The sequence below is a fragment of the Syngnathus floridae genome, chromosome 1 (genome assembly GCF_059516105.1).
Source record: "Syngnathus floridae isolate MCC-2025c chromosome 1, RoL_Sflo_1.0, whole genome shotgun sequence".
NCBI lineage: Eukaryota > Metazoa > Chordata > Actinopteri > Syngnathiformes > Syngnathidae > Syngnathus > Syngnathus floridae.
The window spans coordinates 15,026,525-15,046,487 of NC_142413.1; the positions used below are offsets into that span (position 1 = coordinate 15,026,525).

The window sequence follows — 19,963 nt, forward strand, 5'->3', positions numbered from 1 at the left end:
GATGGTAGAAGTGTTCTGCTTTGGGTTCACTCATCGTACAAATATGTTCTAAAAAAATCATTAACTTAATCCCAAATGAAAGCATACTACTAAAAAATATACTGAATGACAAAATTATCATGATTGTTTTTTGTTTGTTTGAGGAGGTGCGACGGAGCGAGTTTTGCGGGGTCATGTTAGCGACCAAACATTTTAACCAAAAACAGCCATGCACCGAAAGACAGCACAACAATGCAAAAGGTTGTATGAAATCACTTTATTCTCAGAGTTTGCAGTGGTTCCACATTTTTCTTATCTTTTATTTTTGCATGGTTTCCAGACTAAAATATCTGTCTTTAGAGGGCATGCAGGTGAGGCTAACACAGCGATGGTGGGTAAACACACATAACAGGACACATCAAAAACGCTTTATAGTCACACCATCACACACCACAGAGCATGCAGATGTCCATAAAGAAGAGGGAGGAGGGTGAAAAAACTTTGCAGTAGAAAAGACTTAAAATATGCACTCAAAATATACTTGTTTAAAATATGAAAATAAAAACAATCACCAGCTACCAAGAGGACAGGAACAGGACCAGCTAGAGACAACACAAAAGAGCACGCTAAGTTTAGCATCCGCAAGTACAGACGACAGAAAAGTACAAACATTGGACGTTTACATTCAAGTTACATCAAAGACTAGTTTTAGTATCAAGTGGCTGCTTTTACTATTAGGCCTACTTATTATGGTGTTTACTGAGCAGAAAAAAATTGTTTTGTTGAGTGGCAGTGGTCTGTTAGCCATGGAAAGCATGAACATTTTATCAAACAAGATGAGAGCGTGGCAGCTCAGTAACTACAACAAATTGGTCGGGGGCAGTATTCATAGCTTGGAAGAATTCGGCTGGAGCTGTAAACGACGACTATGTAGGATTTCAAGGCCCTTGGAGATGTTAGCGAGCTAGGTTAATGAGGCTAGTCGAAGAAGGCTAGCGAAGGTACAAGCGACAACACCTGAGATATGCAGGAAAAAAGTAAAAAAGAATGCTGTGTAGGCTACTACTGCTATCTACTACTATAAGCGTCATTCTTTGGTTTGACTTGATAACGTCAGTTGCGAATGTGCAGTTCTGGTCACTAATTTGCTGCTAGCACTCTGAATGGAGCCTAGCAGGGGTAGTTTACCAGCATGGAGAACTCACTGGATGCTACTCCAATATTCAATTTTGACATGATTTGGTGATTTTAGCTTACTGAAACTAGCATGAATATGCAAAATTCACGGTATACCTGAAACACTTATCTTCTAACGTCTACAATTTGTCACACAAAAGCCAAAATGTTGCTCAGATTCAACGCTAAAGTAATTGCACAAAGTTAGTCCAACTCTGGGATTGCTTTTTTGTGGCAAACTGCAGAGTAGCTTTTGACTAACGAGGATAAGTTAGTGGAATGTCTGAAAGAGCTGGAATTTTTTGGAAAGACTGGAAACGATAGAGATAAAAAAAAAAGTTCTGACAACGATCCAGCTTCGTGTGCCATTTTTACACTTTTCAATGCAAGCAGTGTTTTTTTCCCCCTCTCCTTTTTGTGGATAACAATGAGGCAAACTTAGCACGCCTGTCTGAAATAGCTGGAATGTTTCAGAAAGTAATGGAATAATGGAGAAAAAGAAAACTATTGTCCACATCTGACATCCCACCAACTTGTGCAGCATTTTTTCAGATCAACAATAAATGTAAATGCCAAGATGGCTTTACACTTATGAACGGGTGAATGTTGTAATATTTTTATTCAACAAAACATCATAGCTATCTTAGCAGTATTGTCTGGAATATTCCAGAAAGACTTTATGGAATGGACATAAAATACATCAGATGACTCTGAAGCTTTTTGTGCCATTTTTGTTTTCCAGTGAACAAAAACTTTTTGATACAAACACTATTACGGGGGTATGAATAAAAAAATGTGTGTCGTTACATTTTTATTTGAGAATAACGAAGAAGCCTGTGTCATCAAGCTACACACAGACATGGCAACACACAAAAGCGAACTATCATGGCCAGTTACAAGGGAGAGGTATTTGATGACTGCACACTATTTTTCCATTATTTAAAAATGTTATTCCTGCTTCAAACAACTCACGAGGGGTGTTAACTTTTCAAAATCGGAGGAGTCCGCATCTTCGACCAAACACACAACATTGACGATTGTCTGTCTTTGCAGATTAGACTTGGGATGAGTTGGTTGTGAGTGATATATTTGGCAACTGCCCGCTTTTTTTTTTTAAGCATCTTCAATTATTGATTTCTTCAGTCATGGAACAAAAGCAAAACGTTAGCAAAAACTCTGGAGCCACAGACCATCAACAGTTGTTTACCACTTAGAGAGAAACTGCGTCATTTTGAGGAATTTCTTTAAGTCGTGCTCACCCTGATCTGGAAGAACATTTGACACAGACTCAATGATCCGGATTAAACAAACAAACAGAAAAAGCAGTTATTGCCTCAAATATTTCCCTTCACGGCGACAACCATGTCACGTTACAACATCTCACTGCATGCAAAAAAGAAAAATCAAAAGAATAAACCATTCACTTCTTTGATTATGTCACAGGGACGATCTGTTGTTTTCCCATATTTGCATCAAATACTAACATAAAAGAACAAAAAAGGGATTTGTAAATTGTTTTCAAAGTTGAAAATATGGCTTGTACTTATCTACCCATCTTGATATATGTCATATACATATTTTATATATATATATATATATATAGAATTATTTGCCGCATAATGCCAGGCTATTTACAAATCAAAGTTGGCATGATAGGTGTGATTATGTCTATTTTTATGGATTAATAATTGGCGGACAGGACATCAAATGAGCCATTTTGTGACCAACATAATGTCACGTGGCAGCAGTGGAAGAAGAGTAAAGTGTGAGGAGGAGGGAGGGCAGAGGAGGTGGTCGTATGTGAAACGGCGTTACTTCTTGTTGAACATATCCATGAGAGGTGTCGGGATGAACTTCATCACCGTGTCCATGATGCTCTCCTCCTCCTCCTCCTCACCACAGCCGGTGGGCACTGCCTTCTTGGGGCGTGTCAGGCTGCCCTCCGAGGCCTGCTCCATAGCGGCGGCCGCCTCCGCCTCCTTCTCCTCCTTCTTCTTTATGCCGTACTGCATGGGGACAAGCAGCGAGCAGCAGTGAATGGGTCCTCGTAAACAATTTTCACAGGAAAGCCTCGAGATGATTAAACTTTAATGCCCACATTAGATGGCGCAGGCAAAAAAAGCCGGACAATTTAGCACCACCCGTATGCCTTGGTTGTCTGCTTTAGATCGGGGCTTTTTGGGCCAATTTCCTCGTAGGAGATAAAAGTAATGTCATATGGATGCTTCAAAACAAAGTGTCTGACTACCCGTTTGATTTTTGGCATGGGTCCTGGAGACTTTTGCGTGTCCTCTTACAATCTACATAGCTGCCAAATTTCATGTGGAACATTAAACTGGTGTTGGTCACTAGTTTTTCAAAGTTGAAGCATATGGCCACAATTGACCTCAAAATGGTAAATTCCAAAAGTCACTGACTCCTTGCTTAATTTCTGGAACATGTCTTTGAGATGCCTCTGTGCATTGTTTTTTTTCTGCATTAATTTTAATCGATTTTCCCAGAAGTAACTGAAATTAAGAAAAAACATATACAGATACAAACCTAATGTCAATATAAGTTAAATTAAATGACCAAATAACTAACTCCACTGCTTTCGCAACTGTGTTGCAAGTGGAAGCGGAGCACATCAGCAGAGATGCACATTGCACTGTAGAAGCCGCTAAAAAATAGTCCCGACCCCTAAAAATTGATTAATGGCCCAGCCCGAGCGCCATGTCAACATAACGGGAACCATCTCACTGCGTGCCTCAAACTGTTCTCCACGTTGTTATCTGTGTTGTTCCTTTAATATGTTTTTTTTGCAGATGGTGCCAGACTAATGAATGCGGTGGGCCATTCAGAAGGAGTGCATTGCAGAAGGCCAGTTGGTCAACGGGCGGCACGACGAATGATCTCGAGGCAGAGATGCGGAAAATGGGATGAACTCCTCCGTGACCTCGTTGCCGCTTCCCTGTAATGGGATTCCTTGGCCAATAAATATCCTTGAGGAAGAACACCAGTGCGGCATTCTGCTGCGTAGATGAGCGCCGGCGCATTTTGTGTGTGTTTTTACAGACGGACCTCAGGGTCGTCCAGGGATCGCTTAGACTAAAATCATTGCCGTTGAAAACAGCTCGTCAGCTTTTCTTTGCCATTTGCTCGCATTTCATTGGAGATCCCCCAAGGTAACTCTGGACAATCGCACAGCAATGCGGTGTATAAATATGTTTTTTTTTTCTTTTGGTACATGGACTTTAAATTACAACACTAATAGGTTGGCGGACTCATAAAATCCCTACTTATTTGTATTTTATGACATGTCCTCCCTGGTTATTGTATTTAATGATATGTTAACATGACTAGGACCTTGTTAGTGTTTCGTTAGTGATCTTCTCTGACAACGTTTGCCAACCTTTATTGAACAAAGGCACATGTTTGACTTATTTCACAGATTTGCCGTTTTCATGCCCTTAAGACACGTGACTCTGACATTCCATCCATTTCTATATTTTTCATTTGGGCACAGATAGGCGAATGCAAATTCCGAACTTACACGTATGACACGTATGATGCAGTTGATGTCCTTTTTAATCATCTAGGAAATCTGTGCTATTGTTCATAGAACACAAACGGCGAATCCTACTTCCGACACTGATGTCTGACTTGGCATTCAATTGTTTCAATGTCTTTAGGCTGTATTTTGACAGACAGGTCCATGTGCGCTTGGCGTAAAAATGATTGCATCCCCATTTTTGTGCTGGGGCCCTGGACAATTTTAGGTCATCCGCAAGTGGAGGTCTGCTTGCAGTTTTTCTCGGCTGTGTTCACTCTCACAACAGAGCAAATGCCCCTATCCAACTGTGCCCGTCTATTAAAATACAAAAATAAAGAAAACTCTACCATTTGCGGACAATTAGACTGCATTTAGCATTTGATTTGTGCTGGGCATTATAAGAGGATTTTCTATTCCCTTTACGATTTCCCCATCAGACTCAAGAATCTTTCTTAAGGGTACTCTAATGGTGAATCTGACACCAATGTCAGACTTGACATTTCACTCGTCCAGATGCCAATCTTTGAGTTCCCTGTGGCAAATTCCCTATTAGAGAAAAGGGTTTTACTTTAGGGCGCTCAGTGAATCGTACTTTTGACGTTCTCAGAAGTCACATTGTTCCAGAGACTACTCTTTGCGTTTTCCCCAATTGAGTGTCTTTTTTAAGTGTGCGCAAATAGTGAATCGAACTTTTGACACCAATGTCACGGTTATTGACTTTCCATTGTTTCAACAGCAAATTGATGTCCTTACTGCAAATTACCCATCTGACTGTTTTCAAACTAATCTGTATTTTTACAGCGAATCCCACTTTTGATGCCAAAGTGGTATGTGGCCCTGCTTGAACATGCCAAAGCCTTCATCAGGCCCAAAGCAGTGAATCAATTTTCAAGATTTGTCTTAGTCCCATATGATTAAATGATTAAAATACTTCCAAAGCCTTGAGGATGAGCTACTGTTGCATCTGTAACAGTTGACACGGTAGTCAGTTTAACTTCTGACACATATGTCCAAAGACATTTTCTTCATTTTTATGTTTATTTATCTTTTTTTTTTTTTGTCCAGTCACGCATGTTTGTTAAAAGCAGCAGTACTGAATTTCCATTTTTTTTGGGCAGTGTTCATTAAAAATGTTCCTCATATGTCAGTAAAGTCATTCCTAGTGGCAAATGTTTTACCCCCAAAAAGCAACGGTGACTGAGGATTCTCTGACGGGTATCAACTCGTCTGCCTTCTGCCTCCAAGTTTGTGCTCTTTGCTGCCCGCCCATCTGTCTCGCTCGGCAGCCTTTCAGAGTTATTCAAAGAGCAACAAAAAGCCTGAAGAGACGATAGCTACGCTCAGTTGAGCCCCAAACGTCGTATGGGGCTGTCGTTTTCTCTCGCCTCGAACAAAACTCAACAAGGGGAACAAGTATGACTCCGCAGAGTGATAAAAAGTCGGCTCCAAATTCAAGTGTTGGCTATGTTGAGACGATTGTGTATTATTTATATGTTTTCCTTTTTTTTAAGCCGCTTAATCCTGAGCACTGCCACATCCTGTTTAAAAGAGAAGGACAGTGGACCCCCCACATACTTGCGGTTTGGCACCCACATATTAGCAAATGTCATTTTAAATTTTTTTTTTGCCATTTGATATTTCTGTCACTGCAGCCTTATTTCCCCATTTTTTGGGTGGAAACGTGGTGTTGTGTTTTGTCAGCATTTTTTTTCTTTTTTGGTATTATAATTTTACTTTTTTTTTTGTTTTACAATTGAATTTTACACATTATGTCACAACTGTGGTAAAAATTCAAAACAACGTCTTTCTTTTTTTTTTTTTTTTTTCTTACCTGTGTAGACTTTTCATATCCAGGCAGAAACCTTGGAAAAGCTTTATACTGTGTTTTTTAGTTGATCCTTTTTGAATTTTTACATGTAATTGTGGTGCAGGTGTTGTGTTTCATACCTTATCCCTGATGCCTTGTCGGATGTTTTCCCTCTCTGCCTCCATTTTGGCGTACTTGGCCTTCCGTTCCTCCTCTTGCTGCCTCAGTGCCTCTTGCCTCTCCTCCTCTTTCTTCTGGGCATCGGGGTCTTTTTCCTCCTCACCTCCCAGCATCTTGCCCATGTCTTTGGTGGCCCCTGAAACATGTGTGAGACAAAATGTGTTAAACTCAACCGTGTATAATTTTACCCTGACACTATGTCAGATTTTACTACCATTGTTCATGGGGTACAGATAAATACTCACTCACTCACTCACTCACTCACTCACTCACTCACTCACTCACTCACTCACTCACTCACTCACTCACTCACTCACTCACTCACTCACTCACTCACTCACTCACTCACTCACTCACTCACTCACTAAATGAAAACACCCTTGAAGGTTTCATACATTTGCAGCAACACAGCTGACATGTTTCTTCAAAAAGGAAAAAGGTTGACACAAAGTGCCAGCATAGAGCCGAGATGGTTAAACATCCTTGAAGTCAAACACAAAACTCCGTCACTTGAAACCAAAGCTTAAGTGCCTGACAGCAGAGGTGAGCTGCTCAGATGAAAGTGGCTGCGCTAAATTATTACTCGTTCTCTTGATCGTCTTTGTGTCTCCCGGAGGGGATTAGCATCTCTTCATGCAAAGCGGCCACTCGGACCTCAGGTTAGGACTCGAGGACAAAGAGCCTGACAGCGACTCTGATAATTGGGACGATGAGACCAAATTGTAAGGCTTGTCGCATAGTCTCATCTCCATTTAGGGCTCTTTAGATGTGCTAAACATGGGATAATATTGTTTAGCAGTGACATCACACATGAACTAGTTGCCACCATAATGATGTTGGGGTCATAGTTTTTAATTAAGTCCTCCAAGTGGCATACACGGAATGATATATTTCCAATATTATGCCGTAAAAGATGCTAGAACCAATAAATAAAGGCAATGCAGCCACTCAAAACATCATCCATTGCAGTCCTGGAAGGAGGATCCTCCCATCTGAGTGCCCTTCTCAAGGTTTGGAGTTTTTCCTTGCCCACCTGGGGGTTACGATCTGAGGATGCCGTTAATATTTGTCAACCATGGGCACGTGAACCCTTTGAGACGTTTCTGTCATTAAGAACTGTACAAATAAATTTGACTTGACTATACGAAGTCACATTTTTCAATTTCAGTAATTCAGTAGATCAAAGCATTCAATGTGTGAACTTGAGTTGCCCACTCATTTTATTTTTATTTTGCGATCCATGACGAGCGGGTTGGACTGTGTTGCGCGGTGCGTGGCAGTATAAAAAAATGTGATGGTACCGCAACATACATACATAGCAAGATGATATAACACTTCTCATAGACGTGTGTCTTCCACTCCGTGAAATAAAGCTAGATTATTGCAGCTTTGCTGTGACGTTTGTGTCTCTTCATGAAATCTGGTCTGTTTTATCTGATTGCGCGCACCACCCGGGCTCCCTTGGCCAGGGCGTGGAAAATGGAAGCCACATTATTAGCAGTATTACATTGGAAAGGAACTTACTCCATCTTCAAACGTTTATGATTTGTGTTTTTCAACAACATTTGACTGTATGTTCTAAAAATGTGTTATTTGAGTGATTAAAAATGATTGCGTTTTCACAGCAAATCCTCGAAATGATCAAATTGCAATTTTCCCTAAGTAGCTGCTCCAACCAAAGGCAGCTGACTTTCTGCTCATGAGACATTTGCGTGTATCCTGCCATTACAGACATATCCATCAAAATCTGTGCCAATTAGTGAAGATAGTAATTGTTTCAAATTTTCTTGAAGGCGTTACTGATACTAATATAGGATTTTATGTCAACAGTCTACTCAAGAAGAAGAAACATGACCATTTCATGTCATCAGTTTTGAACGAAGAACCTTTGACTCAGAAGCAGGCATGCCATCCATGTGTCAGCTTGGTTAAAGGACAATAACTGTTCAACTGCAGCTGTCAGAAGCACTTAAAAGCAACATTTGCTGGAAAATAAAGCTAAATGTTGAAATCTCACAGCAGGGTATGCGGACCTTTTTTCCTCAGACTAATCCAGATGGTCAGCATGTGTGTTCTCGCATGTGTACGCTGTCACTGCGGTTCTCCTTTCCAGTCCAGCGCTTCCACAGCGGCAACTCGCCAAACATCCACCTGCACTCTGTGCTCACTTTCAACGCACCGGAAACAAATTGATTTTAACCAGAAGCGAACCTCACCATCTCACGGGAAAAAAATTCCTGAAGAAAAAAAGCTAGGCAAGCCCCTCATTCTGCCTCTGGTGGAAATATCGGACGCAGCCATCTGCGTGAGGCAGGAAAATTGATGAGACGGCGGTGACCCGGAGGTGCCTGGCTGCCGTTTGGAAGGCGAGGTGTTGACAGGCCGGGACAAGCACCCGTCCGTCGTCGTACAGGCGGGGTGACGACTAATTAATGAACTCAGACGACGTTGGTGTCGGCAAGGACTTTGCTCACACCAAGGAATTTATCAAGTAATGGTCGCAAACAACACAAGACGCTGGAGTCTATCCATCTGTTTTCTATCCCACTTATCCTCATTGGAGTCGCGAGCAAGATTGAGAATCTCTAGATGATTTAGGGTGGGATACATCCTGGACTCATTTACAGTGATTTAACATAGCCTAGATAATTGCTTCTGGTTGGGGTTCATTTGGATGAATACCCTAGTCAAGGTTTGTCATAGTACAAGCCTGGAATTTGCTGCTTCAAACCAAAATGGCTGACTGTAGATAACATTACATGGTCATCAATTTTGGAGTTTCTCCATGTATAAGGCCTGGAATTGGCTGCTTCCAACCAGAATGTCCATCTTGTGCATAGATTTAGTGCATAGTTACTTTTGAGACGTTTTCAGATAGATATGATAGACATGTCCACTGAAATCCGTGTAAGCCACTGAAATTGCGGCTGGGTTTTTTTCTCTCCAGCAGGTGCTACGGAATGAGTTTTGCGAGACTGGTTCAGTGATGTGCAAGAAAAACACCTTTAAAATTTAGCGTCGCTCACCCGTCTAGAATAGCTGATTGCCATTCAGCTTCATTCCAATTCCTGTCATTTGAGCATAAGAACTTGGCCGAAATGCTTGATTTAGAACCAAAATGGCAATTTTCTCTTCGTGCTTATCATCATTAGGGTTGCAGAGCTTATCGACTGGTAGACAGTCAATGTTATGGCACATGCGTATAGACAAAGAAGCATTCACGCTCACATTCCCATCTATGGACTATTTATAGTTCTCACTGAACATAACATGAATGTTTGGGAGGGAACTCTCGGAGGGAGCCGCAGTATACCTATAGGAACCCCTACTGGCACGGGAGAACATGTTAATTCCAAGCAAATGGAGACTTTTCAGATCCTCACACCAACCATTTTTTTTAGCATTGAATATGGTGGCGTGTAAAACATTTTGAAATTCACATGCCCGGAAGAGGCTCTGCTGCTTTCTGCTTCACTCCAGGCCAATATTAAATTCACAGAACAGAAAAGGAAACTTTTTCCTTTACTTTGTTTCTCACAGCTCGAGGGAGTTTTGCGGGAATAATAATAGTCATTGTAGCAACTTTTAATTTGCAAATTTTATGAGCTGAAAGTAGACTGTTAACTCAAATCCCGCCGTGGTGACATTTTCTCATCAACTAATTAGCGCCGCCAATCACTGTGAAATGTCATTTAATGCCAGCGTGGGCTCGGGAATGTCTAATGGAATAGTAAGGAGGCATTTCTGCTCATGTGCTAATCTACAATAACACAAATATATTTTAAAAAATATTTCCTGCCTCAAGGCAAATAAATGCACTTAAAAACAGCAAAGAATAAATATTATAACCATATTAGTTCATAGACAGTTATGCTCGCACATTGAACTCTATCGCTAACCAAAACAACAGAATCCCTATATAAACGTCTGCCTGAAAAATTTGCCATCAGGAAAGCAATGTAAGTCTAATTATTTCCACTACAAGACGCCCTTGTTAGCACATAACCTGTTGTCGAGCCCATTTAAATGCTGAGCCTAAATATCAGTACCTAGCGAAGCACGTAATCACTTCATCCCTATTTTACCATTAAAAAAATGGTCTTAGGCCTAATTATGTTGGTGCATTAAGTAATTCAAGACTTAAATGTTCATTAAACCCATTTCAACTCTGTTGCTAACTAAAAAAGGAGCACCTATGCAGGCCCATGTAAAGTGATGACCCTTAAAGGTCCACAACGTACGTCCTCGCACAGAATTCTAATCACAAAAACATTTCCACAAATGCAACGCTGTCTTCTTTCACATTTCAAATGCCATTTAGAGTCTCCGCTCAGCTAACCTTGATGTCGGAGGTTAATTAGCTTGTGGTGACAAAGTTGCTGTGCGGCAGCGTGGTGAAGGACGTCTTTCCCTAAAGACTCACTGCATGCGCACCCCCTCGATGCGGCCGGCGGGAGAATCAGGGAAGCGAAATGAGGGAGCGGGGAGGTGAGTGAGCCCCTACGGATGCGTTGGTTAAGTTTCACGCTCGGAAAATCCATCACGGGGCCCAATGCCTCGTTATTTGGGTACTATTAGCACCATTAGCTCTATGAAATACTGCACATAGATCATACCTTAAAACAGTGGCTCTTAAATTCGCCAAAGTAGGTAGTTTGGGGATCCACAAAATAAAATAATAAACAATGTGGTATTATTTAAAAAGAGTACAAATGAGGAACTGGTGAGCCGATAAAAAAAATACATACAAAAACAACAACTCCTCCCCATCCTAGCTTCGGATTGATTAAAAGCTTGGATAGTATTATGACGGATAATCACTACCGGCCTATGGTAGTAACGTTCAATTAACAGTAAGATTAATCTTGGTAGGTGTAGATTCCTTGGATTGAAAATGTCTGTGCCTTAAAGGGCACAAATTTAACTTCTGATTCCTGACAGTAGCCCGTCATACTGCCGTCGACCTCGTTGCATTATCGATTCCGTCCCGAAACCTTTGTTCGCAAATCGCTGGTGTTTTAGTGATCCCAAGGGCCAAAAAGAAGTCTGCAGGGTCAAGAGCATTCTCTATTTGGGCTCCAGAGCTTTGGAATGCCCTACCAATAGACATCAGAGCTGCTACCTCAGTAGAAACATTTAAGACACGTTTAAAGACACATTTCTATGATATGGCCTTTAATTAACCTGTGCTGGCCAATTCGACTGCAGTTTGTGATTTCCGAAAATGCTTGTCTGTATTCCACATCAACCAACTGGGACGGGATCTGAGGTGGACCACCTCCCCAAAGACACTGCCACGACAACTGAGGGCGTCTTCCTGCAGCTCTTCATTTTGACTATGGACATCCACATTACTTTTTCTCTGGATTGTTTTTATATTGTGCCGTGTCACTTTTCTGTATAAACAATGCATTTTGCGTTTGCGCCATGGACAGGTTTCACCAGATGACATTTTGCCGCAACAGCAAAGAAACAAAAAGAAACTGATTACAAATACCTCTCATCATAAAAAGTGGGAGCCTCTGCACGTTTTTCACGTCAATGGACTGGCCTGTCTCATCATGTGTTCCATATGTGCGTGTGGACATAACATTTAAGCGACAAAGATGGAGTTTCAATTTCTTCTGTGGTCTCACTGGTATGAATATTTTATAACTACCAGCGATCAGGATACTTGAAGCCAGCTAGGCTAACCGATAATCTCATCAACAACCATCTTAATTTTCATGCTTTTGGACTGGTGAAAATGAATGAAGATTGCTGCCTTGCTGGCTGGACATTTTACTGCTACACAGAGAGTCCTACTCTGGCGAAGGCAGCAGATGGACGAGTGGAAAGTCCCCTGTAAAATGAGCATTTGGAAGACAAGCTTTATGACTCTCCATCAACATTTATAGTCACCTCGTCAATTTAAGCCCTAACACACTTTGTCCAGTTTTCCTCCTCTTGATTTCCAACACCCTCTTACCCACATCAACAGGACAAACATTCAGTAAAATTTCATTTGAAAGCTAAGAAGCAACATATCCACGCATAAGGAAATAGTGCAATGTAAAAAAGTTATGACAGTTTTGACAATAAGTGCTAAAAGCACAAGGGTGTCTGATAAAGGCGGTTTTATGGCGTCTCTGTGGTAAACAAGATAATGCTGAAGGTTGATCAAGGTGTTTAGGGCCGACCTCACAGTGGCCGGGCTTAGGGAATGATAAGCGGGGTTCAGGAAAATTCCCAATGGATTCTGGGATGGTTTGATGTTTTTCCTTCGTGTGGCAACATTTGCAGATCAAGGTCGTTGGAACCTTGCATAGCGATAAGGGGGTTGCCATGACAACTACCGTAGGTAGAGCCAGCTCTTGAATGTCAATGGCAATCAAAAAGAAGGAAGCAATAAAACTACATGACTACTGACCCCCATCTCCAACCATTACATGCTGAAACTCTGGATAAAACCCACTAGTCTTTTCTGTATACTTAGCAGTAGCTTTTGGTGGTTCGGAAGATGAATGATAATAATAATAACTGAATTTATAATGCACTTTACATTTCGGAGAAATCTCAAAGTGCTACCTTCCTTCATAAAGGTTGGCCAGGAGCTCCATATGCTAATTAGCTTAAAGCTTGCATCCAAGGACTTTCCTTAGCATTTGTAGAATTCAAACCATTTTATTGTCTTGACCCGTAAATTCTTGTGGGCCAGTTCACTCGGCTAGAATCGCAGAGGAAATTACCTAGGTTAAAACGAGAATCCAAAGAAGCACTTGAGTGTCTCTTCTGCAGCCAGGCAGATGGGAGAAACGCAAGCTGGATGTTTACTTTCACACTTGACAGTAACTGTTCATTTTTACAATAAAGTGGTTATTGGTCAACAATGGCTTGTGTCTGTTTCATTGTGAAAGCAGACGCGACAGCATATTGTCTGTCTTTTTCCTATTTCAGGCGTGTTTTTGGTGAGAAACATGGGTGTTCTCAGCACTTGGGTTTGTTATATTGTTTGTGAGGATAGGGTTGCACAGTTTACGAGTGCCTATGCTACCAGTTTCATTTTAAGAAAAAGTATGTCCACACGCTTAAGGCATCACTGGAGTTTGCTGCGCCTGTTGACTTCAGCAAGGTGTCTATGTCAAAACACGTGATTGGCGATTGATTAGCCAACCTCAACCTATACTGGAACCATCATTGCGGACTTTAAGACCTTTCAGCTTTGAATGAACTTTTGGCGATCAACTGGGGATTCATTTTATCCTAAAGCAGGTTCTTGCGTTCTCTACTTAGTTGGAAGCGCTGGAGGACTCAAAAGCACCCACAAAGAAGTGTGGATGGTCACAGGATTAGACTTTACGTAACATAGACTGTGAGATCATGCGCACTTTAATGTGTGTGTGTGTGTTTGATGCTGCCAAATAAGAACAAAATGTACGAGTCTTCATTGCCAACCAGGATGTTGCTGTGCGTGTTTGTGTGTGTGTGTGTGCGTGTGAGATGATGAGAGTGCAGGTTTCCTGGGTGAGTGACCACATGACGACATTTCCCCAGAGGATGGACCAAAGAAGAAGGGCCTTGGATGAGTGTAAGGACAAAATGAAGGCTTAAAACGACAGGATGGCTCTGTGTGGTTCAATTTGAGCAACAAATGTGAACTCGTAGAAAGTGAGGAGTCCAACGAAAAGGGAATCGGTCTTCTAGAGCTCCATTTGGAAGCAGGTATACGAGCTAGTCGTAATTTAGCCTGGCTCATATTATTTTGGTGGAGGCTTTTGCAAGTTGTCATAAAACATAAAATTCACAATTTCATCCCTTCCATGGTTTTTACATTCCAAAACCCTAAATTTTAATTGTAATCGTAATTGTATCCCAACCTGAAGCTGAAGCTTAAATTTCAAAGTCTGTGTCGCAGGATGTGGGCGGAACAAGAAAGTCTGAATTTTAGAATCCAAAGCCTTCAAATTTTAATGAACTCCTACTCGGGAATTCACCCCAATCAGAAGCAGATATACTGGTCAGATAGGTGACGTTAAACTGTGGTGGATTTTAAGTTTCAGGGATTCACTCTTCACTAAAAATATACATAACGTCTAATCTGTGTGTATGTAGTCAAATAGCTGTCAGTTAAAGTTTAAAGAGTAATGTTACAATAATAAGTAATAAATCTGACAGAATGCAGTCATCAAGTCGAATCGCATTCTTCCAATTTGGTCAACTTCTTCAAAGTCAAATGGAGGTTACGGCCGTTTCGTGCTGTTCAAAGAGCCGTGTGGGTGCAATTCAACTCCCACGCTGGGTTTCTGTAAGCCTCAGACCTTGAACAGTTGAGAAGAAAAACATTTTTTAAAAATCAAGTGAAATCAGCTCTGAGTCACTTTTTCTCTCACGCTGATCTGTCTGTGCGGGAAGCTTTTTGGTAGTTGCTCCTCCTCACAGTGTGCTAACAGTTAACAAGTCTGGGGTTGCTGGGCTAATGAGCTCTTTTTTTTAAGAATTGACTTGTGCCAAAATGTTTCTATCTTTGAACAGACTATTTTCCCCCTCTATAGATATCAAGGTGCAGAGGCGGAGAGGACATTTTCTCTTGCATTATTGTTTATTTATTTAATCTTGTTTAATTATATATGTTGACACTTTCGTCTGCTGTTTATTGTTTATTTGTTCTATCTTTTCATATATTGACACTTTCGTCTGCTGTGTATCGATCGTTTCATCCATCCATCCATCCATCCATCCATCCATCCATCCATCCATCCATCCATCCATCCATCCATCCATCCATCCATCCATCCATCCATCCATCCATCCATCCATCCAGTATCTCTCCGGCGCGTCTGACAATTTGGTGAAAAGCAGACTAGACTTTAGACCAGCTAAAAGCCGGTCTAAGATGTGGCGCAGTGGTGTTATGCTATTTTAATGGATTTGATTGAGGCGCAGGCAGACAGATTCTGCGCTCCGTTTATGTGTTGTGCATGTCATCAGATTTCCTCCATAAATATGACAGTGCGCACCAAACCCTCTGAATCATCAATTAAAAATCTATTAATTGAATGTATTATTATCATAATTATTGTCATTATTATTGTAATTTTTCGAATTATTCTAATGATTATCCTATTACTACTACCACTACCACTAATAATAATAATTATGTTATTAATATTATTATCATTGAGAATCTATTTTGAAAAACACCCATTTCTAACTGCACCAGCTACTGAAACACATAGTTAAACTACATTTTGCACTAGAATTGCGCTGGGCATGAAAATAAGGATCAAAGACTTCAACAGTGCTTCGTTTCACACTTGTCAAGTTATGAACATTAAAAGAAAACATGCGGCTCAACAATTGTACAGTTAATGAATGTTTCGAGATTATTTCTAATCATAAAATTCATTTCCATTTGGATTATTTCCCAAGGGAAATTTATCTCAGTTCCAGACGGTGTTTGACTGGGGTGGTTTCATCACATTTTATGTTATCAAATTAAAATATTATGAAATTAAAAAAAGCATGTTTTATACCAGCACAGGGAGAAGAGACCCCAAAATACAATACAGTTTTTCTCATTTCACCATCTAGTAAGCAAAATGTTCATGTAGCTAACTGCGAAAGAAAGAGGAGACCATAAAGGACAAGACACCAACACACTCACACACTCATATGGACAGGCTACATTTATCACCCTGGAAGACTCACCGAAAACAAGGTCGACCACACACCTTCGGACTTCACAAGACACACGACAATTTAATGGCAACTGGAAGAAAATCACCATCAGATTAAACCTTTGTGACTTGGCAGCTACCTGAGCTAAGACAAGGATCGAATAGAAGAAAAGAATCAGCCGCTTTTGGGGGGGAGGATGGGAATTATTGTACTGTGTTTGAATTAAGTAGTATTTTAAAAAAAGTCACATTCAGGTGGAAAACGGGTCATCAACAAGCAGGCAAAATTACTTTAATTAAAGTCATATTTGCTTGAAAAAAACATTGTAATTTTCCAAGAATGCTTCGTAATTTATGAGAATTAAATTGTATTTTGGCAGAGATTATATTCTTATTTGAATGAAATCATACATTTTGAGGAAAAATGTGGCAAACATACCAGAACTGTACAGTACATAGAGTCATTCATTCTAAAGTCATATTTCTTTAATGAAAGAACGTGAGATGAGCCAGCTCTGAGCAGAGCACCAGCGTTGTTGGATGCACAATAACACCGTACAACAGCCAGAAACCCCCCAATGAACACCCCCATATGCCGAAGAGCAAAACAACAAAGCTTACAGCTGTACCGCACCACGATTTCCGGCAGCCATATTGTCCCAGGGTCACGCTTGTACCCGCAGTAGAGGGGAGTCTGCACTTGTTCCTTTGAAATGAGAAAGGATAGACCCCTAATTCAAAACTGTCTGATTTAAACAGGGCTGTTTGGAAATGGCTCCTGTAATTCTTCACCCTTGGGCTATTTTGACAGCTGGAAACGGTTTTAATTTGTGTGAAAATTGAATAATACATCTCCGTGAATGCAATATGTTGGACATCCAATACAAACGTTCTGCAGAACTGTTACCCCAGCTCTTGTACGCGACCTCATTAGATTGCCCAATATTATACAAGTTAAGTGTGTCAAGCGCTCCCCTTGTTGGATCGTGCTCTGAATATCCCATAAGAGCTTCTATTTGCTATCCGCTTTTTTATCAGAAGGCGGCATACGCAGTAGCTGACGGCTACGGGATTTTCCATTTTGTACGACGAGGTTCCATCTCACGCATGCCTGGCAAATCTGACTTGTCAAAATAAGGAGCCAAAACAAGCAACAGGAAGCGGACGTTAAAACAGTCGCCAATCATTAGATGCCAAACGGTGGGAACACAGTGGCCTGTCATCTCCTCTCACGTTGCTTCACGGCTCAGCGGGCCGAACCAAACTGAGCCAATGCGCACGGGCTTGGAAAGACAATTACCTTAAGAAGAGGAAGGAGGAAGAGGAACGCCTAAAGGAGCAGGCCGTTAACACACCACCTGCAACTCGATCCCAATGAACCGATGCAAGTTTCGACAACTCTATGCACTATCATTTCTATTTTTGTTTAAAGTAGACTAAAAAGACTCACAACAATATTTGCATCACTTCACAATTATTAAGGCTGTCAAAAATAATAACATAAAGAGCAAATATTTAGTCACAGCAGACAGATGCTTGACAATAATAATGTCATAAAAAAGATACGTGCATACCAACAAATATGCCACAAATCAGTAGAAGGGACCAACAGATTATTACAATGCTCAATTATTGATCTGTATTGTTTGACCTTTATATTTATATCTAGCACGCTGTCTTTTATGACATTGTTAATGGCATGCACCTAGCGAGCTATCTTTCCAACTATGCGTCTTCACGTGTCATGATTAATGGAAGACACCAACTGTAACGCATTGCAGTAATGCATTACATTCAAGTAGTAACGAGTTACATTGTATTTTTGTAATGTTATGACAGTTACTTAGTCTTCAAGGCATTGCAATTTTTGGGACCACAACACAGATATGATACACTTTAAAGTGTACCTGCGGTTCTCAGATGAAAGATGATATGATTTATCAAGAAAAACTGTATCCAAAGATATTGTTGGTTACACGACAATTATCCAGCATCAATTCTGATGAAAGGTAAATGAATAAATAAATGTAGTGACGTCTCAATGTCAAATGAGGACGCAGGTGGGGCTGATAGGATTGCTCTTGGCGCTTGTCTTCCTCTCCTCCCCTACGGTGTCTTATTAGGGTCACCTCGTGATTAGAAAAATTGAAGAAAAGACAGATTTACAGCCATAGGCAAGCGATCACTCAATAGCAAGTAGTGGGTGCAAGGCACAGGCCAGTCAGTGACTTGATGTCACATCCCTTCCCAACATGGTTCCAAAATGAAACAGGAGGATTCTTTTGGCAAATGCAATACTAAACACAAATATGAGAAAATGTTACAAAATTGCTTCCTTCACCCATCAAGACCTCAACGTGGAAGCTCCCGAGTTACATTTGGTTTCATCATTTAATGTCATACAGGAGTGAACACCAGATATATATACCTAAACTATTCTTGTTAAAAAAAAAATCAAATTTCCAATGAATGAGAAATATTGCAGAATAAGCATTCATGATAAATGCTCATAGTTGTGTTTGTCACCTTGAAATTGATCCTAAAGGGCAGCAGAAGCTAAGATAGCAGCACGCTTAGCTTCTTTCATCGCATTATGGGTTATACACTTTGATCACTAACACCCATATATGAGCGCGCACACACACACACACACACACACACACACACACACACACACACACACACACACACACACACACACACGCACACGCACACGCACACACACACGCACACGCACACACACACACACACACACACACACACACACACACACACACACGCACACGCACACGCACACGCACACACACACACTTGTCCCCCCGCAGTTATGCCTTTGACTCCAATTTCCGCAGCAGCCTCTCTATGCTAATGCCAGCGGCTCCCATTCAATCCATCTTTGGAGAGGCTCGGTCGGCGAATTAGCTCAGCGGATGTGTGGCTTCCCGCCATGCATAATCACCTGGGCTTCATCTCCAACCTCAAGCCCTGCCACTCCCCTGGGGCAGCCATGCGCTGCCCAAGATAAATGTGATTTTAACGATAACCATGGCTGCATTAATCAATCACGCGACAGATGACGAGAGGACCCTCCTGTTTATGTTTGGAGCATTTTCACTGGGGAGATTTCGTCAACGTAGTGTATTTACTTTTGATGGCCATGCTAGAAAAGAAATACATTAAGAAATGAAGGATTTTTACTGGCATCACACGTGTCCCATTATTTGGGAACTGGGATCTGGGACTGTTTCAAGAGATTAAAACCATATTTTGAGTAAAAAGTTATATGAGAAAAAAAAATGTACAGGGATGAAATATTTTTCTGAGGAACGTAAGTTGGGAAGCCAACTTTCTGAAGGGAAAACATCACAATTTTACATGAACAAATTGAGAAAACTCATAATTTTATCAAATCTTTCAAGAAAAAAGTCATACGCTTAGAAGAACAGTTGTATTTTCTTCAATTAAAAAAAAAATCATATTATGACGTAGTCATCAGGGGATACAAATTGTTATTTCAAGAGATTGTTATTGGGTAGTATTCTTGAGGAAAAAGGCACAATTTCATGAGACTTTATGAGATCCCCCCCCTCCCAAAATAAACACCAGAATAAAGCTGTATTCTCATAAGAAAAT

General features: G+C 40.8%; 1 protein-coding gene across 3 annotated transcripts in view; it reads right to left on the reverse strand.

Moving 5' to 3' along the window:
• Nucleotides 1-241: 241 nt before the first annotated feature.
• The window catches only part of LOC148404268 (complexin-2-like), a 51,061-nt gene continuing 31,339 nt past the window's right edge, over nucleotides 242-19,963 (reverse strand). For all 3 annotated transcript variants that reach the window (XM_088378935.1, XM_088378926.1, XM_088378917.1), the window contains 2 exons: nucleotides 6,635-6,810; nucleotides 242-3,161 (listed from right to left, as the gene is read on the reverse strand). In XM_088378935.1, the coding sequence (XP_088235061.1) occupies nucleotides 2,967-3,161; nucleotides 6,635-6,796 (357 nt within the window). In that variant the 5' untranslated portion in view covers nucleotides 6,797-6,810 and the 3' untranslated portion in view covers nucleotides 242-2,966. The remainder of the gene's footprint in view (nucleotides 3,162-6,634; nucleotides 6,811-19,963) is intronic.